General features: G+C 43.7%; 2 protein-coding genes and 1 non-coding gene across 5 annotated transcripts; 1 reads left to right on the plus strand and 2 right to left on the minus strand.

Annotated features, from left to right (window-relative positions):
- Positions 1 to 823: 823 nt before the first annotated feature.
- BUD23 (BUD23 rRNA methyltransferase and ribosome maturation factor) lies at positions 824 to 11,408 on the minus strand. 3 transcript variants are annotated; one of them, XM_058164571.1, is made up of 13 exons: positions 11,303 to 11,408; positions 11,100 to 11,205; positions 9,744 to 9,781; positions 8,585 to 8,680; positions 7,666 to 7,748; positions 7,482 to 7,578; positions 7,295 to 7,391; positions 6,404 to 6,454; positions 5,500 to 5,585; positions 4,836 to 4,881; positions 4,120 to 4,178; positions 2,208 to 2,297; positions 824 to 1,178 (listed from the first exon to the last, which is right to left on the minus strand). In XM_058164571.1, the coding sequence occupies exons 2-13, from the start codon at positions 11,145 to 11,147 to the stop codon at positions 1,124 to 1,126; spliced, it is 846 nt and encodes a 281-aa protein (XP_058020554.1). In that variant the 5' UTR covers positions 11,148 to 11,205; positions 11,303 to 11,408; the 3' UTR covers positions 824 to 1,123. The 3 variants fall into 3 exon arrangements, with proteins under 3 accessions (XP_058020554.1, XP_058020553.1, XP_058020555.1); XM_058164570.1 differs by having other exon boundaries at positions 11,100 to 11,405; XM_058164572.1 differs by lacking the exon at positions 9,744 to 9,781 and having other exon boundaries at positions 11,100 to 11,405.
- LOC131189403 (small Cajal body-specific RNA 20) lies at positions 3,629 to 3,767 on the minus strand. The gene has a single exon (XR_009153017.1). It is a non-coding gene; the product is annotated as a small Cajal body-specific RNA 20 (non-coding RNA).
- Positions 11,409 to 11,535: 127 nt separating the features above from the next.
- On the plus strand, positions 11,536 to 25,845 carry TBL2 (transducin beta like 2). The gene is made up of 7 exons (XM_058164569.1): positions 11,536 to 11,763; positions 15,415 to 15,539; positions 16,488 to 16,672; positions 17,092 to 17,243; positions 17,401 to 17,527; positions 23,083 to 23,235; positions 24,251 to 25,845. The coding sequence occupies exons 1-7, from the start codon at positions 11,613 to 11,615 to the stop codon at positions 24,702 to 24,704; spliced, it is 1,347 nt and encodes a 448-aa protein (XP_058020552.1). The 5' UTR covers positions 11,536 to 11,612; the 3' UTR covers positions 24,705 to 25,845.
- The last annotated feature ends 638 nt before the right edge of the window (positions 25,846 to 26,483 follow it).

The raw sequence follows: 26,483 nt of genomic DNA on the forward strand, positions 1-26,483 counted from the left end.
TAACTTATCAAGATATTTTCTTATTTCTGATATGGTACACATACCATATTTTTCAGAGTATAAGATGCACTCCCCCCCAAAAAAAGAGGCTGAAATTTTGGGTGCGTCTTATACTTTGAATATAGCTTTTACAAAGTGTTTTTTCAGCCCTGAGGTGCTAACGAACTGATCTTCCGTGCTTCACCTGCTTTTCTCATTGCTTCTCTCGCCGAAGATCAGCTCTGCTTTAGCAACTGTTTTTCAGCCCTAACAAGGCGTTAGCGAACTTCCAGCTTTGCCTGCTTTTCTCACTGATTCTCTCCCCTAAGATCAGCTGTGCTTTTATCCCCAGCGCTCAAAAACAGCGAACTAATGTGCTGAAGCTAACCAGACTAAGGAATAGCCAGATGAATACCTGGTAGGCAGATTTTTTTCCCATTTTCCTCCCCAAAAACTAAGGTTTTACTCCAAAAAATACGGTACCTTTTTCAAATGTCGCTAACTAGAAAATTTTAAATAGTGTTTTGTTTCTTCACTGATTTGCTTCTGCTCAGAACAAAGCTCAGACTGAGATGGGGTCCACCAGCACCCTTTTTAAGGCACACAAAGTAAGATGCTTGATGATCACCTAAGCCCAGATTTTTGCTAATTTTGATATTTTGCTTGATGTCCTAAGCCCAGATTTTTCCCTGTGTTGTTGGTTGTGGTCCAGAATAGCTACAGGGCAGTGTCAATTTCTTCCAGCTTTTAAAGCAGGCATAGAAATCTCAAAATACATCAGGGGCTGTTGATGCTCCCCCACCCCCAGTTGCAGCAGCTTAAACCAAGTAGCAATGACACAGAATCTGTTTCCAAGACCTCATTTAATTGAGAGTTGGAGTAGTAAAACCAAACACAACCTAATCTGAAACTATCAGGAACCAAAGGAGAATCAGGTAGCAAAGAAACATAGTGAATTGTCTGGGTCCCATATTCTCTGTGAGATGCTTTTTTTAAAGGGGTAGGAGCAAAGAAGGGACTGTGGCCAGCCTGGAAGTCTTCAGCAGCTTCTGTTCAATTTGCTTCTTCCTTTTCCACCCCACAACGAAACAGCCCAGCTCCAAAAGAACCTCCAAAGAACTACTTCAATCCAATTAGCAGGAAGTCAGAAGTGAGGTTTTCGCTTTCGACCTGTGTATTTTGTGTCTGCTCTCACATTCCTGCAGATGAACCGTAAAAGAAAACAAAGTAAGACTGGGCAAAATGCAAGGAGACATAGGAGGATTTTTTGCAAAACTTCAAATGTGGGGAGGGGGAGGGGGGAGAATCACGTTAACAACTTTGGTAACTGACAATTATCAACATTTTTTTTGGAAAGGCAAGAGGCACAATGGGCATGGAAAGTGGTTGGGGCTATATCACACACAGAAGGAAGCCAGTTTTTCCCACCTGGAGATTTAAGTAGCTTAAATCTAATTTAGTAGAATGGTATGCCCTATTCTATCCTTATGATGTAAGAGGCGTGGATTGGTGCACCGTATGAATGACTTACTGAGGATTTAATTGCCTCTCTTCTGTCCCATGATGAAGACAATGTCACAGGTGTTGTAAAAACAAGGCCTATGGCGTTTTGTCTCTGGCCCATTCTGATTTTCATGAGGGTAGCTGAGACTGTCACCAATCCTGGCTTTGATCCTGATCATGCTCCAATAGATTCTCAGCCTTTTGGCTAAGATCATGTGCAGAACTTTTATTTATTTATTTACTGTTTTAAAATAATGATCAATAAATGAAAAGAAGCAATGTAATACTGCACTTGAAAATTAAGTGTGGTGCATCAAATTTAAATTGTATTTTACATTTTGATGTGGCACAAATGATACCTGGGAGAGGAAAGGGAAATGCTAACCTCCTTTGCAGGAGCAGCTGCTTTTTCCAGTAAACTGGGTAAAACAGCCACAGAAAGTCTGACAAAGCCATCTGCTATTAGATGTTGCCAGCACATTTGGCTGCAAAAGAGATTGCAAGGTCAGCCATGTCACGCAAACACAGCTTTCGTATCTGTTTCCTGCCTAAAAATGATAGGAAACTATACCAACAATTCTCAGCTATTTTAGTTGGTGGGATCTGCTAAGCCTCCCCAAAAGAGAAGCCAGATGTAACTCTAAGGCCATAGGTTACAGCCTGGGCCCATTCTATGGGACATAAAGGAATCTTGATCTGAAGGAAGATGCAGAGTTCAGACTTACCTGCCCTGTCGTCGTCGCCGTTCTTTCTTCTCCAACACCCAGTCTCTACTCTTCTTCACGGACTTCTCTTTGGCATTTCTAAACCGGATCCTTGAGAAAAAAAAAATCACAAATATTATCAGTTGTTACTTTAGTTCAATGCCAAGTAGCCTCAGAAAACAGCAAAACATAGAAATAGAGCATTCTGTCTCGCCCTTTTTTTTATTTATTTGAATTTATATCCCGCCCTTCTCCGAAGACTCAGGGGAGCTTACATGGTGTTAAGCAATAGTCTTCATCCATTTGTATATTATATACAAAGTCAACTTTTATTGGCCCCAACAATCTGGGTCCTCATTTTACCTACCTTATAAAGGATGGAAGGCTGAGTCAACCTTGGGCCTGGTGGGACTTGAACTTGCAGTAATTGCAAGCAGCTGTGTTAATAACAGACAGACTTAGCTGAGCCACCAGAGGCCCTTGTTTTTGAGTTCAAGTGTCAGCCTGTCCATTTACAGAATACTATGAAATCTGGAACAAACTGTACCAATGGTCGGAAAGGAGGAAAAGAAGTCAGAGCAAAAAAGATTTAGAGTTTGTAGAACTGAAAATGGACAATATTTAGACAAATATACAAATGAGGACAAGGGATATGTTTATAAGATCAAAGTAGTAATGTATGATAAATAGAAACTGTATTTGTTGTTATGTTAAAAATATGTATGGAAATGATAAAACCAGGATGGTCACACTGTGTCCAAGGTTTTTAATGTTTATTTAATAAAAAACTTCTTTAAAAAAGAAGAAAAATAGAGCAAAGAAGCAACACAAAAAGTATTACTTTTTCAAAGGTCCTTCAATGGACTTTAAAAGGTCCTTTAAAACAGAGGTCTCCAACCTTGGCAACTTTAAGACTTGTGGACTTCAACTCCCAGAGCTGGCTGAGGAATTCTGGGAGTTGAAGTCGACAAGTCTTAAAGTTGCCAAGGTTGGAGACCCCTGCTTTAAAAGGTCTACCAACAAGTAGAAAACTGTACAAATTGCTCAAAGTCTTTGTCAATTGTCAACTGGGGCTGTCACTGAGAAGCTCCCGCTTTTAAAAAGAGGCTCATCTAGCCTGCTAAGGGAGAAATCAGAATAAAGCCTCAAGATAGTCCATATAGAAAGATGTGATTTCCCTGAAATGACTAAATTTAAAAAAAAACAAAAAACTTTGAGGGTGGAAATGAAGTAACAGCATTATTGTATAGTATATTACTAGAGTTTAAAAGACCAGTGCAACAAATGGTAGAAACTATCCCACCCTTACTCGGGAAGGATGTTGGATTTCGTTTTTCTAACTCCCAGCCAATATTGGGAGAGAACTACATTGATTAGATAAGATTGGCCTACACATCCACTAATTCATATTTATTGACCAAATCAGAGCATTTCCATTAGCAGCGTGTCAGAGGCAGGAAAACATGGCAGTTAGGCTGTTGATTACCATGACAATGAACCTCTGGCTATTGCTGTTTGTCTCTCCCCCAAGCCATGAAGAGGGGAAATGTAGCCTTTCACAGCTTTAGGAAGGAGGAGACATTGCTGATTTGCCGATCAAGCCCACACACCATAGAACAGAGGTCTTCAAACTTGGCAGCTTTAAGACTTGTGGACTTCAACTCCCAGCTATACTGGCTGGAGAATTCTGGGAGTTGAAGTCCACAAGTCTTAAAGCTGCCAAGTTTGAAGACCTCTGCCATAGAAGATATTCAACTGCAAACAACACTTGCTTTAGACAACTTGCTTATAGGCTCTTGCTTTTCTCAGGACCCCCAGAAGGCAAACCACTCTTGCTCTTATTTTGCAGTTTGGGCTCTGAGGTCAAGAGGTCAATTCAGTCTGAACCACCCTAAACCCAATGGCCTCCTGATTCCACTTCTGGCCTTGGTACCTTTCATTGGTGAACTTGGCCTGTGTGGTCTCTTCTTCAGTGCAATCTGTACCAAGACCCTGCCAAAACCACAAAATAAAACAATCCATATGAATTTAAATGAAAGAGAAACACCAACCACGAAAACAAAATCAAGGCGTGTCAGCCTTACAAGGTAGTTCAGACAAGAAGCACACCCAAAAATGCTAGCTCTAACTTTACCCGAAAGGCTACATTATCAGAATCTTTCAAGTCTGAAAGTATTTCTCTCCCACCTCATCTTTACAATCCAAGAGACTAAAGAGGATTCTTTCTGAGTTATTCGCCATACCACATTCTTTCTCTGGACTCAGCTGCCCTTTTGCCTGATTGTTGTCTGGCCTCAAGGTCATTATTACAGACTATTACATAGGGAGGTACAATTAAGTGATCCAGGCAGTGAACTTAAAAGCCACAGACCATCTTAATTGAGAGGCTCAATGCTTAGCAGAGATCAGATTTTGCTTAAATGTTCCAACCTGTCATTCTGGAGCAAAAAAAAACATGCTGCTTAGTAAACAAAATACTCTTTAATTTGACAAGAATTGAAAATATGCCTTTTGAAAGACAAGCATTTGGAAGTGAGATAGGTGCCAGAGGAATTAAAGGCCATCTCATCTGTCAAGAATCTTCCTTTGTCCTTCATTGTAGAAGCATTCTAGATTAAAGCAGTTCAATTTTCCCATCAGTTTTATTACCTTTGGTAATACATCAGATATGCCAGAAAAGAGACAGAGAAAGAATCTGTAAAAAGAAAAAGATAAGTCGAATATCAAATATACACACGGAAAGGAACTTACTAAATAACTTGTCAAAGGAGCTACTCTACTGAAAGATGATAAGTTGGGGCCATCTAGTACTGACTCTTAGAAGCAATCAAAGATCTCCAGAAGAGAAGGCTTTTTCTGCTATCTAAAAAGGATCCAGTACTGAATAGTGGTCCCTCCTCATCAAAATGAAGTGCTTGGAAAAGAGAAACATGGGATTTATTTCAATGAATTGAACAGCCCTGTAGAACTGCATGAGATAACTTGGAATGTTCTATGTCCTTAAATTTCCCACAAGAGCTGAGATCTGAACATGTCTGCCATGTTAGATTGAAGGATCTCTCATGAAAAGTGTTTCAAGAAGGGGTCCTTACCTAATTGTACACAACATATAAACCATAATATTGTTTGGTACAATTGAATCTTCACAAATAGTAATCAATTACCCAAAACTTGAAGCTACGCATGCACTGAACTGATCAGAGAGCTTCGTATCGCTTTTGATCCAAAAACGTCACACAGTGAGCCTTGTGGAACATCCTCATCTCCCCAGAACCTGAACTACCAACCTTCCCCCAGATAGCAAAAGACTTACTTTTTGGCTTTGGTACTATTGGGGTAGTCTACCACCATGCCACCTGTGAAACCTGCCTTCATGGCTTGGGTGGTGATGAGCTCCAGCTGCCAAGAGAAAGAACTTCAGTGAATCTACAGACCTCCCTCTTGAGGATGGGAAGGGCCAGGCTCCCTCGTCCAATAGACCTTTCTAAACATTCCACACCCTCCTCTATCCTTACAAAGGAACTTGCCCTTTTTTAAAATTTGCTTCTGCACTTCTACTGGGCATCAGCACAGGAATTGGCAAACTTTTCTGTAAAAGGTGAGATCCTACCCTCCTGCACTTTCATACAGGCCCCTGGTATGGCTGGCAGAGCTGCAAACCAAGAAGTGCGGCAGCTATTGAAAGCCACAGTCTACCAGCAAGGAGGCTGCTGATAGATGCTGCTGCTCAAGACACTCCACTCCTAGCCCTGCACCTTGCCCTGGGAGCTCAATTTTGGCTTGGAAATCTGCTTTCTGCCCACCTATCCATGCATCTACTCACTTCACAAACTGCGTGAAAAAAAGATAACAGATTGTAGTTTGCCAGCTTCTGGATTGCAAGCTCAGTTAGAACTACAGATAGCCCGTATGAAGAAATGCCCACTTTAAAAACTAAATGCAAACCATTTTAAAGCTAAACACAATAGGAACATCCCAAAGGTGCTTTTTCAAGAGGCAACTGGACTTTCTGGTTTTTCTTTGAAGATATTTCGCTTCTTCTTGGATGAGAAGCGAAATATCTTCGAAGAAAAAATCAGAAAGTCCAGTTGCCTCTTGAAAAAGCACCTTTGGGATAACCTTGACCTGGATGACTGAGAATCTTCATAGGCACAATACCTTCCTCTACATCCCTTCCTACTTCAGTAGGTTTTTCCCTCCAGCCCCAAGGCACAAACCTGCTGAGAGTTTTCTGGGTATAACTGTAGAACAGCACGGGCTCCTCGGGCCTAGAAAACAAAATGTCAAGTTATATATGAGATCTTGCAATCTGACCATGATTTTATTTATGAGAAATAAATATTAAAGCACCTTTTGTCAAAGATTAATGGTTAATCCAGCCCGATATTATCTGCTTTGAATGGCAGTGGAACCAGCTCTACTATCCAAGATCATAGTTTCCTGAACATTCTAATATCTTCTTCATGCCAAGTTTGCTCCACACTAAGCTATGGCAGAATGTTTCCCCACTCTCATCCTTAAAACTCTTTTTCATTCAGCTGTATCTAACCAGCGGTGGTGGAGGAGCATTACTTCCCTACATACTGCAGAAGCTTTAACCTAATGTTTTTCAACCTTGGCACCTTTATCATGAGTGGACTTCAACTCCCAGGTTTCCCCAGCCAGCATTGCTGACTGGAGTATTCGCTGAATTGGGAGTCCCCACATTTTAAAGTTGCTGAAGTTGAGAAACATTGCTTTAGTCTCTGAACCTTCTTTGCTAGGGAAGCCTAACCATTAGGACAGCTGCAATTTCCATTTGAATTCAAAATCAATCTTCTTATTGATCTGAACACGGAATGAAGACTGAACTCTTCTCCAAGTTTTCTCAGAATAGCAAAAGGGAAAGGGGGAAAACAGAACCTGCCTACTTCATCACATTTCAAGTTCCTACACATAAATCATATTGATCCACCTCTCCCTCTCTTACTTTCCTCCTGTCACCTTACTTGTACTTTATATATAACAGCTAATTGTCAAGCTGTAAAATACAGGTAGGATCTCTTACCCTCCTTAATTAGAAACCCTAAGTGGGGGAAGGTTTAAATAACAGAAAAACAAAGCTTTACCAGAGCAGTATATAGAGTTGAGAAGAACCGATACAGTCGCTTTGGAGGGCTATGAGTTTTCTTATCAGCATTACAGAGCCACTGGACTGCAGAAATACTGCAAGAAAATAATTCAGGGCAGTGAATATGATATTTTCCCTATCTTGTAGTAACTGGTTATGGGTGATGGTTGTTACAAAATTCTTACCTGATACAGCCATCAAATGTTCCAGGTCGGAAGGGAATCCCCTGGCCCATATCTGCTAGCATCAGATCTCCCTCCACTTCTCTCTCCATGGCTACATCTAATTAGAATAAAGAAAGCAGGACGCTGCCATTTCCCAAGCATGAAAGTTTAGCTACGGAGAGAGTAAAACAAGAGATCTACTCACCAAGCATGGCTGGACTGATGTCCATACCAACCCAACAGTGCCCTTCTTCAGAGATATAATCACCACTTAAACCAGAGCCACAGCTGATAGGAAAAGTACAATTAGGGCAAATAAATACCTGCTCCCCTTTTCACTAAACAAGATCTTGGTAAGATTTATGGATCAAAGCAAACCTACCCCTAAATGCAAAACTCATCTATTTTAAAATGAAGATGTGGTTAATGGAAGAGGGAAAGAACTGTTTTAATACTTCAGGAATTTACAACTGTTTGAAAGGTGGCTTAAATTTACAAACATGCCCCCCTCCCACTTGATCACACTGTTGGATGGGGTAATAACAACCTATTTCACTGATTCCTTGTCCCCAAAATTGCCAATTTCAGGACATATATGTCAATATAGCCAAGGCAGAAACTTTGATTTGATTCTTGATACCACAGTGATATTCTAATACACAATTTGCATATTTGTTTCCATCTGGAGGGACATCAGACAACATTTATTGGACGATGAGCTGCAGCTAAATGGCACTGCACAGAGTTTGCTTGGGAGGGAGGCAACCCAACAGTCTACATTTCCACTTTTAAATAGGAAGAAAATCTCAGAATGGTGGTCACATGAAAGCCATCATTCTACCTTCAACCTGGCAGAGCTGCTTTCAGTGGAATGTAACAATGGACTTAATAGGCCATGATTCAACACCTAGCATTTAAAGGTAATTGCTGCGCTCCTAAAGAAGGGCTTTTGATATATAACCAGTCATGCTTCAAGGAGACTTTTAAAATTTAGATACTAAAGGAGCTTATATTGATTGTGGGGGAGGGCAATGCAAACATGGTATCACTTCCTAGGGAAATAAACTTAAAACCCATTTCTATTCTGGTAGATCAATCCCTTAAGAACAACAAAACGAATTTACCCAACATCCAGCAAAAAGCATGGACGATCCTCTGGGAGACCCAGCAATTCCACTGCCCGTTCTGACATCTGAGACTGAATCTCAATCATTCGAGAGCTAGAGGATGGAAATTGAATACATGAGTGCCATCAAGAAACGAACATGCATACCGCACCATATTCTCTTAAATACTCATGGGAAAATGTAAGATCAATAAGCAGTCTATTCCAGGAACTCAGGAGAAGAAACGGTACATGGTAGCAGAGTGGTCAGAATGCAGTATTGCAGGCTAACTCTGCCTTCTACCAGCAGTTCAATTCATAAAGGTTTGACTCAGCCTTCCATCCTTCCAAGGACAGTAAAATGAGGACCCAGATTGTTGGGGGCAATATGCTGACTCTGTAAATCACTTAGAGAGGGTTGTAAAAGCATTATGAAGCAGTGTATAAGTCTAAGTGCTATTGCTATTGCAACATTAAGAAAGACAAAATGGGTCAATCCACTATAAGGATTCTTTAAGGTGGTTTTTTTCTTCTCCCTTTCAGTTTTCCTCCTTACAGAATAGGGACAAATGGAGGCTGCTGACAGCCACATATGATAACTCCCAATGAATGTTCCAGATGGACAAGTGTTTTTCCAACACCCACAATATACTTAGCATCACACCTTTTAAGGAATCATTCCTTCTTCAGCAACACATTCAAGAACCTTTCATGTTGGCACTTCTATTTCCATTCTGCAAAAAAGCCCAATTTCCCTTGACACATTCACACCAACATTGTAACTGCAATTTAACTGTGATAAGGGAAGCTCTACCTGACTACCTTCTTTGTAATCTTCTGAAATTGTTTTAATCTATTTTGATCTATATTTCAGTAAAAAAGATAAAAAATAATAATTAAAGAGTACTCTTATGTTTTAAGTACAATGTATCTAAATCTGAGACACAGATCTCTGAGAAACCTGACAATGTACTATATTTCAAAAACTCTAAATGCATTTTGTAACTAATAACCTAATGGCTTAAATAAAATGAAGATATATCCACATATTGCTTAATATACAGCATAGCTTATACATTATATGCATTAAATATGACAAACTGTGAAAATCCAATGGATTTTATTTTAAATTAGCTATTTGGAAATAAGCAGCTTCTCACAGCCCAAGATTGCCTTACTTATGTGTGTATTTCCGAGCTTCAGCTTCATCATAGAACTGGGGGGGAAAGAAAAGAGAAATGAAAAAAAGAAAATCACAAAAAGTTTTGCTGGATTCATTCAAAAGCCTTTCATCCTTCCTCTGGAAAGGTCATCAGAAAGAGATGAAAGGAATTCATTTGTTAGATTTTGTCTTGTATATAACAGAGATTTCCCTTTCAATCCAGATTATCCTCCACATCCCAATTTTTTTTACTGTCAATAATACATTTTGACATGGACAAATTACTGCTCTTATAGAACAACTGTGATTTCACTGTAAATTACCAAGAGATCATAAACAGACTCTGTGCTAGTGTTCCTCCCCCTACGGTAGTGATTTCCTAGTAGATTACAGATGCTTCCTTGAGCCTCATAAGAGCAGAACACCAACAGCCCTATTTGTTCCTAGAAGCAGAAACTGCAAAAACAGTGTGCTTCCAAAAATGGAAAATCTATTCAGCTATTTCAGATATGTTGCTCCTTCAACATATTTTTATCCCCAAAAATGGCAGTGTATTTCACAGTTTAGATGAAAGGCTGGACCTGTAACCTGAGTCAAAGCAAGATGGAAATAAGGAATACTGTAACAGTATTAAGAACTTGACTGGATCCATTTTATTTCACCATCCTCCTTTCCATGGTGACCAACCAGAAGCCAAAGAAGTTCTTTTCCCCTCGTTCTTCATCAACCTGGAACTACAAAGTGGATTGAATATACAGACTCCATTCTACATTACTACATGATTAATCATAAGAACCATCCTACAGGATCACATTGAATGTCAGAATTCAAACACTGGGACACAATGAAATAATCCATTTCAGTGTTCAGGGATTTAATGCATTACATTTACTTGTTTGGTGGACTAAGAAAGTACTGCTTTTATCCAGGCTGCTTTTATCAACAAGAGCAGCACAACGCATGTAACATGTATGATTACATTACTTTCCAAAGATGTATAACTGGGGAATCTCATTCAGAAATGGAGCTTATGGATTAGGAGTGGGCTATTCCAAACCCTTCCAGAGTATAACTTTGAAAGAATTGCCATTCTTAATAGTTATTCTCCTATTCCTCTTACATTTGTTCTGGCATCAAGGTAGCATTTCAGTTTTAATGCATCCCTAACTACGATATTTTGTTTATCGAAGACCCCCAAGGAACAGGCAGTGAGTAAATCAGCAGGCTTCGAAAGAGAAGGGGAAATGCAACACAGAATAGACTGCCTTTGAGCATGGAGGTGCCACCGGTTAGCACCAAAGACTGACGTACACGAGAATTTCCACCTCTTCCCAGCGCGTCAGTCTGCAACAAGGCTTATCTCTTTGCTCACCAGCTCAGGGGGCCCGCGATGCTCAGGTCTCTTTCCGCAGGCTGCCATGCTGCCTATCTTTCGTACGTCACTCTTACGCGACACCGACACCGTTACAGCCACAGAGCTAGGAAAATTAAACCCCACACTCTTAGTTGGAGACACCCGAGTTGTAATTTAACACGAATGACTAGCAGCGTTTCTAGTCCTCAAGATATAATTACCGCCGTTCTCAGAGTCAGGTGGAGTCATTCTAAAACTAACGAATAAGATAGAGTTGAAAGTTCACGCTTTCACTCCTCTATTCATAGGGCCTTCCTTAACACAGATCTACCTGGCAAAGCGACGCGCATGCGTCTTCAGTGACTCGCGGAGGTGGGACCAGGCTCAGACGGGGGCGCGCACGCAATGGGAGAGACACCAATATACCCGCTGCTGCTTGCGGCGTGCGCGCTCCGGTTGGGCTGGGCTCCGCCTCCGCTGAGGTGGCTGAGGGGAGCTGGAGGAGGAGGAGGTGACCGCCGCTGCCGGAGGATGGGGGAGGCGGTCGTGTCCGCGACGCTGGTGGGCCTCTCGCTGGTCCTCGGCGCCGTCGTTTTGTGGGGGCTGCTGTTCTTTCTTACGCGGTGGACGAAGGCCGCGCCGAGCAAGGAGGACGTGGCAAAACTGAACGGGACGCCTGAGGGTAGGCGAGGACGAAGCGCTTTTAGCCGGGCCGCCAGCTTTCTGCGGGGCGGGGTTTGAAGCCACGTTTCCATCTTGCGCAAGAAATGAGCCGTGGCAGCTCCCGATTTAAAAATTGCTTTGTAAAGCGCTGCGCGTTCTTTTTTCCCGTTATCTTTGTCCCAAAGGTGCTTTTTCAGGAGGCGACTGGACTTTGTTTTTTTTTCTTTTGAAGACGTTTTGCTCCTCATCCAAGAAGCTTCTTCAGCTCTGACAGGATAGTGGGGAATGGAAGAATTTATATTCCTTGCAGATAGCTGGTCATTTGCATCCTTTTAGACCAGGGGTCTCCAACCTTGGCAACTTTAAGCCTGGCGGACATTCTGGGAGTTGAAGTCCGCCAGGCTTAAAGTTGCTGTTGTTGAGACCCCTGTTTTAGGGGGTTGTTGAAGCACTTGGAGGTTTATCTGTGTCCTCAGGGTCACCTGAGTAGTGCTCCTGGTTCCTGTAGTCTGCAATTTTTCTCTGGATATCCATTCCTGTTCCCACTCTGGATTGCCAGAGGAAAAATTGCAGACTACAGGAACCAGGAGCACTACTCAGGTGACCCTGAGGACACTGATACACCTCCAAGTGCTTCAACGACCCTCTAAAACAGGGGTCCCCAAACGTGGCAACTTGTGGACTTCAACTCCCAGCCAGCATAGCTGGCTGGAGAATTCTGGGAGTTGAAGTCCACAAGTCTTAAAGCTGCCAAGTTTGAAGACCTCTGCTCTAAAAGGATGCAGATTACCAGCTGTCGAAAAGGAATATAAATCCTTCCATTCCCCACTATCCTGTCAGAGCTGAAGAAGCTTCTTGGATGAGAAGTGAAACAACTTCAAAAGAAAAAACAAAGTCCAGTCGCCTCCTGAAAAAGCACCTTTGGGACAACTGTGACCTGGATGACTGGCCTTGTGCCTAGATCACAGATGCGTTTCTGACTGATTAGCAAAGACATCATTGGATCAGTCTAATACTTGAAAGTATTTGTCTGTGAATAGGAAAATTGGTTTCAAATCTTAAAATCAGAGATACGTTCAGCAGCAGCTTTGGAGCCATCATTTTTGCCCGAAAGAAAGCAGGAATTGGTCTCCGTCGAAAAAACATACCCTGAAGTATTGCCTTAGATGTCAGGATTGAAATGTATACGGGTGCAGCTTGCTTCATGTCGCTGTGCCTGTAGCATCACATTGAGGAAATTTCAGATTGCTTAGGTCATGGACACGGAAGCTTCATCATGGGGTCAAACAAGTTGGTATGGGCTTTCTGGACTTCCCAGTAGTTTTTTTTCTAGACCTATAGGTTGGTATTTAAATCTGGAATGTCGTTAATAGAAAAAATATGTTCAGCAAAAAGCTACAGTCTCAGTACAGGTAGTCCTTGACTTACAACAGTTTGTTTAGTGACCAATTACAATGGCACTGAAAAAAGTGACATGACTATTGTTCACACGAGAGTTATAGCATCACCAAGATCACATGATCAAAATTCAGACACTTGGCAATTGAGATTTATGACGGGTGCAATATCCCGGGGGTCATGTGATCACCTTTTGCGACCTTCTGACAAGCAAGGACAATGGGGAAGCCAGGTTCCATTAACAACCTAATAACTGCAGTGATTCACTTAATAACTGTGGCAATAATGGTTGTAAAATGGGGCAAAACTCAGTTAAATGTTTCACTTAGCAACAGAAATTTTGGGCCCAATTGTGATTGTAAGTGGAGAACTACCTCTATTTCTCAACCTTGTCAATTTTAAGATGACTGGAATTCTAGCCTCAGTAGCCTTTGTAACAAGTGCTTAACTAGGGAGATCTTGCAGTTGCTTTTCTCAATATACTAAGCTAGCAATAAATGTGTTTTTCCTTTCTTTTATGGCTTAATATGTTGTGTAAATCCAGCTTTCTTTATTAATTTACGGTTCAGTGTGTTGTGTGAATTGGTGGGTAATTTAGTCACCAGATTAAGAGATAATGGAAATGCAGTCATTGAGTTTTGATAATAAAATGGGAGAAGAATGAACACTCTGTGCCATTTTGAGCTTATTAGAAGATAGCTAGAAAAAAAATCGTAATAAAAAATACTACTCTTACATGCACTGCTGTAGTGAAGTGTAATCAGGAGTCACAGGAGGGAGGGGCTGCCTCCCAGAGAGTCAAGAGGAGGGGAGGAGGGAATGTTTGGTAGGCAGGAAGAGGGCTAAGATGGCCCCTTCCCAGCAGTTCACAGAGTACGGGTAATCCTCAACCTAACAGTTCATTTAGTGACCATTCAAAGATACAATAGCACTGAAAAAAGAGACTTCTCACTGTTTTTCACACATACGACTATTGCAGCATCCCCAAGGTCATTTGATCAAAATTCAGATGCTTGGCAACTGATTCATATTTATGATAGTTGCATTACTCTGGGTCATATGAAGAGCTTTTGTGACCTTGTGACAAGGAAAGTCAATGAGGAAGTCACATTCATTTAACAACCCACTTACTAACAACTGCAATGATTCACTTAACAACTGGCAAGAAAGGTTACAAAATAGGGCAAAATGCACTTAACAAATGTCTCACTTAGCAACATAAATTTTGGGCTTAATTGTAGTTGTAAGTTGAGGACTGCCTATATTTCTTTAGTTGTGTCTGGCAAGATTCTATGTATAGGCAAACAACAATAAAGAAGCTACTCAGAACTAACTCCATATGTCTGACAACTGCAACTACAAGAGTATTTATGGGCATCGTAAGAATAATGAAGCAAAGAATGATCCCTGAAAGTTTATATGGACCCGGGTACTTACGAGACCGCCTGCTGTTACACTTTGCCTCCCACCGACCCGTACGCTCTCACAGAGAGGGTCTCCTCAGGGTGCCGTCCGCCAAACAGTGTCGGCTGGCGGCCCCCAGGAGTAGGGCCTTCTCTGTGGGGGCAGTGACGCTCTGGAACGAACTTCCCCCTGGCCTGCGTCAAGTGCCTGATCTTCGGACCTTCCGTCGTGAGCTCAAAACATATTTATTCATTAAAGCGGGACTGGCATAATTATTGATGAATTTTAATTGGGTATTCTTAATATTTTTTAAATTTTAAATCTAAATTTTAATAATCAGCCTTTAAAATTTGCTCTTTTTAAATGTTGTTTTAAATTGTATATATTTTGTTCTTATTCTGGCTGTACACCGCCCTGAGTCCTTTGGGAGAAGGGCGGTATAAAAATCTAATAAATAAAAATAAATAAATAAATATATGTTTTGTATATTAAAAAGTATTATAAAGTACTATAAGACTATACAAAAGGCTAACATAATTTTTTTACTAAAGGTGATTATTTAGAGATCTTCATATCACATTTCTCTCATCCTTTCTTAATCTTTATGCTCCAAAGACTTGTGAATCTTTATGTAATGGGTATTTTTATGTCTTAAACTAAGGACACATGAACACTAATTGATACAGAAATAACTATTTTAAAACCTTGGCTTTTAGATTAAAAGGCATTCTGCTGCAGGCTACTTATACTTATTTTTTATTGTGCTGATCTGATAATTGAAAAAAAAATGCTATTGGTGATTCAAATAACAGTTAAAACCAATTGGCCCTTGATTTGTTACATTTTTTTCTTCAACTGTATTCCTCAGATCAAAATGTGAATGGTGATGCAGCCAGCAAAACAGGCCTGAAAAAGCCGAAACAACAGCGAATTCGAAAAGAGAAGCCCCAACAGCATACTTTCACACACCCACTTCTGGCTTCAGCCCTCAAGGTGAGCTCTGGTGGGTAACATATTCTTACATGCAGTTATTTCACCTTTTTTTTCTTGAGCTGATCATACATGTGTCTGCCAACTGGCCTACTTTTATTCTCTGTAGTAGAGATGACTAAAGATGCAGTAATAATTGGAAGTTTAAAGGTGAGATTAGAAAAATAACTGAACACCTCTGCCCATCTTATAATTATTTCCGAAATCTTGGGAAGTCAGAATTTGTAACTGTACTATTCAGTGGTAACAGTAAAAATTTCTGGAAAAAATCAGGTTGCTTTCAAAAAGGATTGGATTCATATTGTATAGCTTTCATTTTCTGGGACTTGCCTCCTCCATGCGCCACATTGTGGGGTGTGCTTTGAATGTAATTACTTTATCTGGTTTTCATTTTGAAATCCTGAACTACTGCGCAGAAATAAACAACTTTGTGATATGAAAAAGCAGGTCCATCCTGCCCCAGATTTACCATTATTTCTTCCTGTTCACTAATGAACTTACAACCATTTTGCTTTACTTGATTATATCTATTTGTCCAAGGAGATAAGTGGGAATCCTGCTGTTTACTGGATGGTAGCAATTCGCCTAGTTTTATTAAAAAATAGCAGAAGAAAACAAATAATTTTGAGATTAAAACACGCTAAGTTTTCTTTTGCCAATTTCACTAAGTATACCTGACTCCAAAACAAGTAATTTGACCACTATTTCACAGTTGAATTAGCCTGTTCTGAGGTTGGAATGTTTGTGGTAAAATTGGAAAAGGTGTGTAAAGGTCATGAGATTTCCTTGACTGGGTAGTTATACTCTTCTTTCTTACATCCACAATTTTCAAATAAATCCCTTTTTTTAGAATTTTTAACAGCTTTTCGCTCCTTAGATAACAGATATCCAGTATACAAGACACCTGGATTTATTAATAGGCCAAAGGATCATTTTCTTTTTATTCTGCAGGGCCACAGTGGAAATGTCACCTGCCTGGACTTCAGCAATAATGGGAAGTATTTGGCATCCTGTTCTGATGACCGTACGGTGCGTATCTGGAGTACCAAAGACATTTTGGAGAGAGAGCATCGCTGCATGCGGGTTAATGTGGAACTGGACCATGCTACCCTGGTCCGCTTCTTCCCAGACTCCAGGTAGGATGGAAGTTTGGATAATATCCTTTGCATTACTTGCTTACCTGTAACCTGCCCTAATCCTGAAGGAAAATGGCCAGTGCATTACAATAAAAACAAAGAAGAATATAATAAAAACTAAACTGAAAAAGGTTTTGTAGGAAACTTTGTAGGAAGAGCATTGCAAAAAGGAGGGGCTGAGGAGTTGTTTCCGTCACATAATGTAGTGAAAGAGTGAAGATTTTGTCACTGTAATTCCTTTTGGCAGAAAAGCAGCCAGAGCAGCAGTAAAAAATGAAGCTAGTCTGAAGTTGCAAACATGGAAACATTTTCACGCATTTTGCAAACCATGGTGGGCTTATGTTATATGACTATCAAGCAGAGCAGCTTCTTCCTTTTGATCATTCTGTTGCTTATATGCCTGTCTTTTCTTCACTCAGAGCTTTCATTGTTTGGTTGGCATATGGAGACACCCTCAGAGTTTTTAAAATGACAAAGAAAGAGGATGGCACTTTTACATACACAGCAATCCCAGAAGAATTTCCAAAGCAGCACAAGGCTCCTATCATCAATATTGGAGTTGCTGATACAGGTATGCTGATCTTTTGAACAGCCTAACTTACAACTACAGAGAACGGTTCAGCTTTATTTCCTTAAAGGCAAATTAATTTGCTTGGTTTACTGAATAATATATATAGCTGCATCAGCCTGTCAGAATTGTAGCCTTATCTGTGCCCTTTATTCCCCAGGGAAGTATATCATGAGTGCTTCCAGTGATACCACCATCCTGATCTGGGACATGAAGGGGGAAATTCTGGCGAGCATCAACACCAACCAGATGAACAACACCTTTGCAACTGTGTCACCATGTGGGAGGTAAGGAAGGGCAGTCACTTGTTTATATTTCCTTCTATTATGTCAGAATGAAGATGTCTGCTTTGTGCTCTAAATAATATTGAAGAATAGAAAAGTGTCAGCTCACATAGTGGTTCAATTCATTTTGACATTTCTGTTCTGTTTCCCTTCCCCCAATACTCCCAGCAAAGAGTCCGTCAGAGGCCTTCCTTTTTTTTCCCTTTTATTTACATAGATACATGTCCTGGCCACGTCTACCCACGGGCCTGCCAAGTTTCTGGAGATAACGAGGAAATTATAGATAAGGCCAGAATTACTCACGAATATATTCTTCCCTCCATGAAATAGTTAGCTCGCGCCAAATTCATTGCTTTGTCCGAGACAAAAAACCAGGAAGTCCCGCCTCCTATTTATAGTCTCTGCAGATGTCACTGCATGACAATTATGACTTGGCTTTGTCCCAACTCTTCCGCTGCTGCGCACGTCGATCAAGCCTTCGTAATCTTGCGTCCCTCCAAAACTGTTCTTGGGGCGTTGCCAAATCAGAAGAAGGCCCGGGAGAATCAGGCCGTGCCGGCCCCTCCCTTTGAGTGGGTGCCAGGGAGGAGAGGGCTCAAGAGAAGCAGGGCTTGCCAGGTCTTCTCCTCATTTTCTGAATCATCCGAGTCCAGGAGTCTGGGTCCAGGAACCTGGGTCACAACACTATCCCTCACCGCAGGGCCCTTCCCCCGGGGCTGACGATCGGGATGCGGTCGGGCTGGGTTCTGCTCATGGAAGGCCTGCACCAGGTCAGGGGCATGAACGTCGGAGGCATCTACCCAGGAGAAATCAGTCCCGTATCCCTTCCACGCGATCAAATATTGGAAACGACCCTTTAGCCAGCGAGAGTCTCTTACGCTGTGGACTTCGTATTCCTCCGACCCGTCCTCGGCGACAGTGACGGGTGCTGTTGGGCACCGAAGGGGACTCGGTGTGGCCTCAGGAACCAGAAGGGACCGTGAAAACGGGTGGATCCGCATGGATCGTGGCAGGGTCAGTCGGTAGGCTACCGGGTTGATGACTGCCTCGACAGGGAACGGGCCGATGAATCGGTGGTCCAACTTTACCGGCGGTCGGACGGGAGGTGTTTGGTGGAGAGCCACACCGGTCTCCAACTGCCAGCGGGGCGTTGCCCGTCGGGAGCGGTCGGCGGACCGTTGTAGTCCTCCTTGCCCGATTCAGCTGCTGACGTACCAACTGTTGGACCGCATGCAATTCCGTCAGGAAGGTCTGCGTTCGGGAACAGGAGAGTCCGTGGTGCCAGAGGAAGAGCGCGGATGGTACCCCACATTGGCAAAGAACGGGGTCATCTGAGTAGAGGTGTGCTGAGAGTTGTTAAAAGCAAACTCCGCCAGAGACAGGTAGTCGGCCCAGTTGTCCTGTTGCTGGTTGATGAAGCAACGGAGATACTGTTCCAGTATACCGATGACCTTCTCTGTACCCCCGTCGGTCTCCGGATGGTGCGATGACGACAGACATACCTGCACCTCCAACGCGGCCATCAGGCTCTTCCAGAAGCGGGCTGTGAACTGAACTCCAGCGGTCCGAAACCACCCTGTCCGGTAGACCATGGAGGCGGAAGATGTGCTGCAGAAAGAGGCGGGCGTTTTGCGGCTGTGGGCAGTCAGCGGCATGGGATGAAGTGTGCCATCTTGGTGAGCATGTCCACCACCACCAGCACCGTGGTGAACCCAGAGGACGGCGGCAGGTCTGTCAGGAAATCCATAGAGATCGCCCCAGGGTCTGTCGGGTGTCGGCAAGGGTTGGAGGAGCCGGGAGGGGCCCCGTGGCGGTCTTGGCTTGCCGGCACGGTACGCAGGATGTCACGTAGGCATGTATATCATGCCGCACTCGGGCCACCAAAGGTCCGTGTCACCAGGTGGAGGGTCTTGAAGAACCCAAAATGTCCTGCTGCAGGGTTGTCGTGGCACTGGGTCATGACGAGGCTCGGAGTGGTCCTGTGGGTACATATAATCGCCCCCGAAACTTGAGTAAGTCCTCCTCCAAGGTCCAAGGAGACGTGGGGCCCACCTCCGCTCTCCTTTGCTGCGACCAGGCGTCCTGGCGCTGCGCCTCTCGCACCTGGGCCCGCAAGTCCACTGGCTCCCGTGCTGCGGCCAAGGCTTCTGCCGGCAGCACTGTCCCGGGAGGAAGGGGGGCCTTGGCGCAGGGGTACTCTGGCTTGCGGGACAGGGCATCCGCCCTCCGGTTGTGACCGCTGGGAATGTAGGTCACGCGGAAGTTGAACCGGGCAAAAAACAACGACCACCGGATCTGCCGCTGGTTTAACTTCCGAGCTGTGGTGAGGTGCTCGAGATTCCGATGGTCCGTTCGGACCTCCACCTGATGTCGGGCCCCCTCCAGATGGTGTCGCCAAGCCTCGAATGCAGCCTTGATAGCCAGCAACTCTTTTTCCCAGATAGTGTAGTTGCGCTCGGAAGGTTGAGTTTCCGGAGTAGTAAGCGCAGGAAAAAGTGTGCCACCATTCGCCGGAGCCTGTAGCAGCACCGCTCCCAGAGCCACATTGACGCGTCCGTTTCCACCACAAAAGGCCGGAGCGGGTCGGGATGCCTCAGGACGGGTTCCGTGACGAAGGCTTTCTTGAGGGCTGTGAATGCTTCTTGCTGCGGGGACCCCACCGAATGCAACCTTCTTCCTGAGGAGCTGGGTAAGTGGAGCTGTCAGTGTGGCGAAGCCGGGATGAAGGTCCGGTAGTAGTTGGCGAAGCCCAGTAGGCGCTGAACATCCTTCACCCGACGAGGGCTTCCCAGCTACACAAAGCTTCTACTTTACATGGGTCCATGGCTATGCCCTCGGGCGAGATGATATGCCGAGGAATTCTATGGAAGTCCGGAAGAAGACGCATTTCTCCAGCTTCGCATTGAGTTGTTGCTCCATAGCGTTGCAGAACCAGACTGGCGTGTCGAAGGTGGCTTTCCTGGACCGGAGTAAATCAGGATGTCGTCGAGGTAGATAACCACGAACCGATCCAACATGTCTCGAACACGTCGTTCATGAAGTGCTGAAAACGGCGGGAGCATTGGTCAACCCAAATGGCATGACAGTGTATTCGTAGTGTCCGTATCGGGTGCGAATGCCGTCTTCCATTCGTCTCCTTCGTATCCGCACCAGGTTGTAGGCCCCGGAGATCGAGCTTGGTGAAGATCGTGGCCTCCGCAACCTTTCCAGTAGCTCCGGGATGAGCGGCAGGGGTAGCGATTCCGCACCGTAATGGCGTTTAGCCGGCGGTAATCACAGCATAGGCGCAAGTCCCTGTCTTCTTCTTCACAAAGAGGACCGGGGCCGAGAGGGACTTTGAAGGCCGGATGAACCCTCGGGCCAGGTTTTTGTCCAGGAAGTCCCTGAGGCGGCCAACTCGGGCTCCGACATGGAATACAGGCGTCCCACAGGCAGTGGTGCGTTGGGCAGAAGGTCCACGGGCAATCGTGGGGCCGATGCGGGTAGTCGGTCCGCCTCCTTCTCGCTGAACACGTCGGCGAAGTCCGTCAGCTCAGGAGGCAAGGTGATGGCAGCGGTGGGACGTTCTGGCCGGCACAGGTGTGGCGGATGTGATCGACGCACTGCAGACTCGGGAAAGAGATGGCGTTCGCGACCAGGCCACCTGAGGATCGTGGGTCCGAAGCCAGGCCAACCAAGGACCAAGGGAAAATGAAGGTCCGCCGTGACATAAAACTGGATCGCCTCCTCATGGTCCCCAATAGCCAGGCGCAAAGGCTGGGTGGCGAATTTAATGGGGCCGGACACCAGTTCTCGCCCATCAATTGTCTCTACCCGCATCGGAGGGTCCACGGAACCACGGGACCGCAAACTGGGTCACAAAGGCCTGGTCCATAAAGTTTGTTGTGGCCCTGAGTCCACCAGCGCATGCGCCTGGAGCCCGTCCGACTGGTTCCCCAACCATATCCGTGTGTCCAGAATCAGATGCCGAGGGGCCCAGAGTCTACTTCCATAGCGTCCAGTGGGGCTTAGTGCGTGCCCGACCTAGGGTTTCCCGGTCGGGCCTGCTCCATTCGATTGGTCACGCTGTGATTCGGGACGGCGTCGTGCCCCACTTCGCTTTCTGGGGCAAGAAGCGGCGAAGTGGCGGGCTCCCCACAGTACAGGCACAATCCCCTTGGCGCCTCGGTTCCGCTCCTGGGCTGTTAGGCGAGGTCTGGCGCTCCCAACTCCATGGGCTCTTCCGCAGCGGTTACAAAACGTGGGGCGACCCTGGGTGCTGGTGGTGCAGGAAGTGGGGTGCAGATGTCGACGGAGGGTCCCGGGGTGCGACGGGACGGTCGCCCGTTGCAGACGGGCATCGAGGCGGAGACAAAGGGCACCAAGTTGTCGAGGTCCGCGGCGCCTCCACGCGGGCCAGCTCGTCTTGCAATTCCTCTGAGAGTCCCTCCTGAACGCGTCCACCAGCGCTGCATCATTCCAGTCAGAGTCCTGGCACAAAAGACGAAATTCGCGATGTACTCCTGCAGGGGGCGTTTCCCTTGACGGAGTTCCTTAAGGCGCCTGGTTGCCGTCAGCATTCGAACGGGGTCCTCATACATGGTGCGTAGGTGCTGCCAAAAACGCTGGTGGTCCGCCAGCAGGGGCTGTCCTGGAGCAAGAGGCGTGGCCCATCGAGCAGCCGAGCCGGAAGAAGGTTAATCACGAAGGCCACCTTAGCCCGGTCGTCTGGGAAATCCTCTGGCCTCATAGCCATGTAGAGCTGGCACTGTCCCAAGAAGGTCGGGAACATCTCAGGCTGCCCAGAAAACTTATCCGCACGGTTATCGGGCACTGCGGCGAGGAGGAGTGGGAGGATGGGGGGGGGCTGCAGGCACATTCCTGGCAGCAAGTTGGCCTGCCAAGTGAGCCACTTGCTGCTGGAGCTGTTGATTAGCCGCGTGTAGCTGCTCTAACTGCTGCTGTACCTGCTGCTGATCCATCTTTGGTGGAAGATGTTTTAGTCAGGTCTTCGACAAAATGTTCTGTTTCCTTCCCCAATACTCCCAGCAAAGAGTCCGTCAGAGGCCTTCCTTTTTCCTTTTATTTACATAGATACATGTCCTGGCCACGTCTACCCACGGGCCTGCCAAGTTTCTGGAGATAACGAGGAAATTATAGATAAGGCCAGAATTACTCACGAATATATTCTTCCCTCCATGAAATAGTTAGCTCGCGCCAAATTCATTGCTTTGTCCGAGACAAAAAACCAGGAAGTCCCGCCTCCTATTTATAGTCTCTGCAGATGTCACTGCATGACAATTATGACTTGGCTTTGTCCCAACTCTTCCGCTGCTGCGCACGTCGATCAAGCCTTCGTAATCTTGCGTCCCTCCAAAACTGTTCTTGGGGCGTTGCCAAATCAGAAGAAGGCCCGGGAGAATCAGGCCGTGCCGGCCCCTCCCTTTGAGTGGGTGCCAGGGAGGGAGAGGGCTCAAGAGAAACAGGGCTTGCCAGGTCTTCTCCCTCATTTTCTGAATCATCCGAGTCCAGGAGTCTGGGTCCAGGAACCTGGGTCACAACACTTTCCTTTCCTATAGGTTTGTTGGTTCATGTGGATTCACTCCTGATGTAAAGGTGTGGGAAGTGTGTTTCAGCAAGAGTGGAGAGTTCCGGGAAGTGATCAGAGCCTTTGAACTGAAGGGGCATAAGGCTGGCGTGTATTCCTTCGCTTTTTCCAATGACTCTCGGCGGTGAGAAACTATTGTTCATTTCTATGGCATAACATTTTTAAAATAACTTGTTCACATCTTCCCCTTGAGTCTTCTGTCTAGTTTTCCTGATACCCTTGGTGTGAGGAAGAGAAGGCCCTTTGGAGTTGCTTCCTTCCTCTTTATAAACCAATGGAGTGATTTCTTCTGAAGATTAAGTGACTATGTTCCCACAATATATTTAGCCAGCTCAAATTAGAACTTATCAAATCAATTCAGACAACTTGCTAAGTTTGATTAATTTGGGGCTAGAGGTTTTGTTTTTTGTTTGTTTTTTTTTGGGGGGGGGCTTATGCTGTTTCAATCCAAGCCATTTGATTCACAATTTTATGTATTCTGTAGACTCAGAAAAATATATCAGAAAATATATTAAATTATGACTTAATGGTGTTAAGTACATGCATTTAATAAATGGCCCATTCTTCAGCAATTTCCTTTGTTAATAGTTTCTCTGTTGGTTTATTCAGTAGGATTTATAGCCTAGCCTTTCCTAAATGCTAGGGCAATTGAGTATGCTCTCCTGCAGGGTTTGTTTGTTTGTTTTTACAGTTTTTAATCTTTTTATAGACTTTATTATACGTTTAGGGTTATTTTGTTATATTGTTTTGTTTTTAACTTGGTAATGGCTCAGAGTCACATATGAGATATTTAAGTCAATCCTCAGGAAACTAAAAAGAGATATATTCTGGCACCAACAAGCCAGCTGAAGTCTTAAAATATTCCTGAGGGATATTTGAGTTTTATCAGATCTCTTGAAGGCATCTATATCATACATACTGAGTATGCCTATATGCATAATCATTTTCCAAATTTATGATATGAATTATATGATCACGGGGAGCTCTGTGGTTAGTTCTGGACATTAGAACTGAAGAAAGGAAGCATAAGCAACAAGAAGCTGATAGATCCTACTATAGACCGAAGTCAATACATTCATCTAACTACAGTAGTAACTTGAAATTGCTAAATAATACATGCCATTCTCTCACCCTAACAGGATGGCAACAGTTTCAAAGGATGGCACTTGGAAGTTCTGGGACACAGATGTTGAGTATAAAAAGCAACAGGATCCTTACCTATTGCTGACAGGCAGTTGCAAGGTAACAGAGCCCTGCCGCATTGCTCTGGCTCCCGATGCACGGGCAGTGGCCATTTCCAGCAGCACCAGCATCTTTGTTTATAACACTCAACGAGGAGAGGAAGAAGAATACTTTGAAGGTGCTCATGGAGAGCACATAACAGACTTAGCCTTTGACGTGAACAGTCGCTTCCTGGTTTCCTGTGGGGACCGAGCCATCCGTGTCTTCCACAACACAACTGGTTATAGGGCTGTGGTGGAAGAAATGAAGACGCTGCTGAAAAAGGCTTCTAATGAGTCTACTAAGCAGAGACTGCAGCAACAAATAACAGACGCCCAGAATGCGTTGGATAGTATCTATGGCAAGAAGTGAATTGCTCCAAAAAACATGTTTTCTGTGCAGATTTGGGGCTAGTTTTTTTTTAATATGCAGAATGAGAACTAATAAAACAATTTTTGCACAGCTATTGCTTCCTGGGATTTCCTAAAGACTATTAGAGCTAACAAGACGTTTGTCCTGCTGCTCTAATTGTCAATTAGTGCTTAGGGCTCAGTCACATAGTGGCTTTCATCACCCATGCATCTTGGACATTCTGAGAAGACCTTAGTGTTATTATTTCAGAGGGCAAAAGAAGTTGAAAAGGTGTCTTCACCAAAAATTTGAAAATACATAGTGAATTCTGACATTTTGGAAGTCTGGTAATGCCTAACTCCTCTTACTAGGTAGGTGCAAAATATTGCAGCTGAGACCATCCTGAATTTGAAACACACTGCTTTGAGTTCAAAACAGGTGTTTAAGCTCAGACTGTTTTATACTGAAACACATTGAATCCAGATGTTTTGCATACCACTACCTTATCTATGCCATTATCCCTTTTAATTAGAATTTTGTAGAAACATAATAGAAAAAAACCCCCTAGCTAAATGTTATCTGCATTAGCTGCTTGTTGGTTCTTCACTCAGTTCAGTTTTGAGAGTTGTGAATTCTCTGATTCATACTTTCCTGTAAAGGATGGGTTTGGTTAGTGGTATATTTATAGCTTCCTCATCTTTAGATTACAAACAAGAATGAACATAAAATACAGAAATACAGGTTGTCCTCAACTTATGACCAGTCACTTAACAACTCTTCAAAATTATGATGGGCCCAGAACGGGTTATTTCTCACCCATAAAGCACTTCTGGCTGTTGTAAAACGTGCTCCCCTTCACAACCATATGACTGCCTTCCAGGTACTTGGCAACTGCTCTCCTTTACAACTAATTACAGCATTCTATGATCATGCGAGTGTGATTCATGACTTATTTTTGCCAGTTTTGGCAAAAACTGCCTATTTCAATCAATGGGTTTACACTTATGACTGACTTGCAGTGTTATCTTAACAACTACCATAAACAGATGTTGTAAAATAGGATCGAGTCACATGGTTGCCCCAAATTATTATGATAACAATTTACTATTGGAAATCCAACCCCAATTATTAATAATAATTCTATCTACACAATGAAATTCAATAATATATAGCACAAAGAATTAAAAATTATTCACATTCTGTAAGTTAAGTTTATTTTATTGTCATTGCACCTTGTACAACGAAATTAAATGCCATCTTCAGTGTACATCATACATAAAACTATATAAAAATAAAACACACATTCTACACAATTGACTTGAAAACCCCTGATACTGCATTAATATTGCACTATACAGTAGAATTCAACATAGTTACTGCTCCAGGATAGAAGCTGTTTTTCAGCCTATTTCTCCTTGTTTTTATTGTCTTATACTTGATCATACAGAGTTGAAACAACTGATAAAATCATTCACTGTTAAAACCATGTCCAAAGTAAAGTGAAGTCCAACCCCCTGCCTAGGCAGGGGGTTGGACTAGAAGACCTCCGAGGTCCCTTCCAACTCTGTTATTATGTTATGTTATCAAGGAATGCATTCTAAACTAACTAAAGACCTTTCTGGAATTTTAATTTGAAGAATTTTGTGGGGAAAAAGAATAGATACAAATCATAAATCGTAGTATGTCAAGAATTCAAAATTATTAAAATTATTCAATCATCTCAATTATCAAATAATTCAAAATATTTCACTTATTGGGGATGTGTAGATAGGGTTAACTTCCAGGTAACTCAGAGGCTTT

This window comes from Ahaetulla prasina, chromosome 1 (assembly GCF_028640845.1).
Source record: "Ahaetulla prasina isolate Xishuangbanna chromosome 1, ASM2864084v1, whole genome shotgun sequence".
NCBI lineage: Eukaryota > Metazoa > Chordata > Lepidosauria > Squamata > Colubridae > Ahaetulla > Ahaetulla prasina.

Bases quoted from the DNA above. Each gene is read 5' to 3' on its own strand.
- TBL2 (XM_058164569.1), top strand. From the start codon at position 11,613: ATGGGGGAGGCGGTCGTGTCCGCGACGCTGGTGGGCCTCTCGCTGGTC. The intron at 11,764-15,414 runs GTAGGCGAGGAC...TGTATTCCTCAG, and splicing joins ACTGAACGGGACGCCTGAGG to ATCAAAATGTGAATGGTGAT. The intron at 17,244-17,400 runs GTATGCTGATCT...TTTATTCCCCAG, and splicing joins TATTGGAGTTGCTGATACAG to GGAAGTATATCATGAGTGCT.
- BUD23 (XM_058164571.1), bottom strand. From the start codon at position 11,147: ATGGCAGCCTGCGGAAAGAGACCTGAGCATCGCGGGCCCCCTGAGCTG. The intron at 7,749-8,584 runs GTAAATTCGTTT...TTTTCCTATCAG, and splicing joins TGCTTTTTGCTGGATGTTGG to CTGTGGCTCTGGTTTAAGTG. The intron at 5,586-6,403 runs GTTTGTGCCTTG...TTCTCTTGGCAG, and splicing joins ACCCAGAAAACTCTCAGCAG to CTGGAGCTCATCACCACCCA.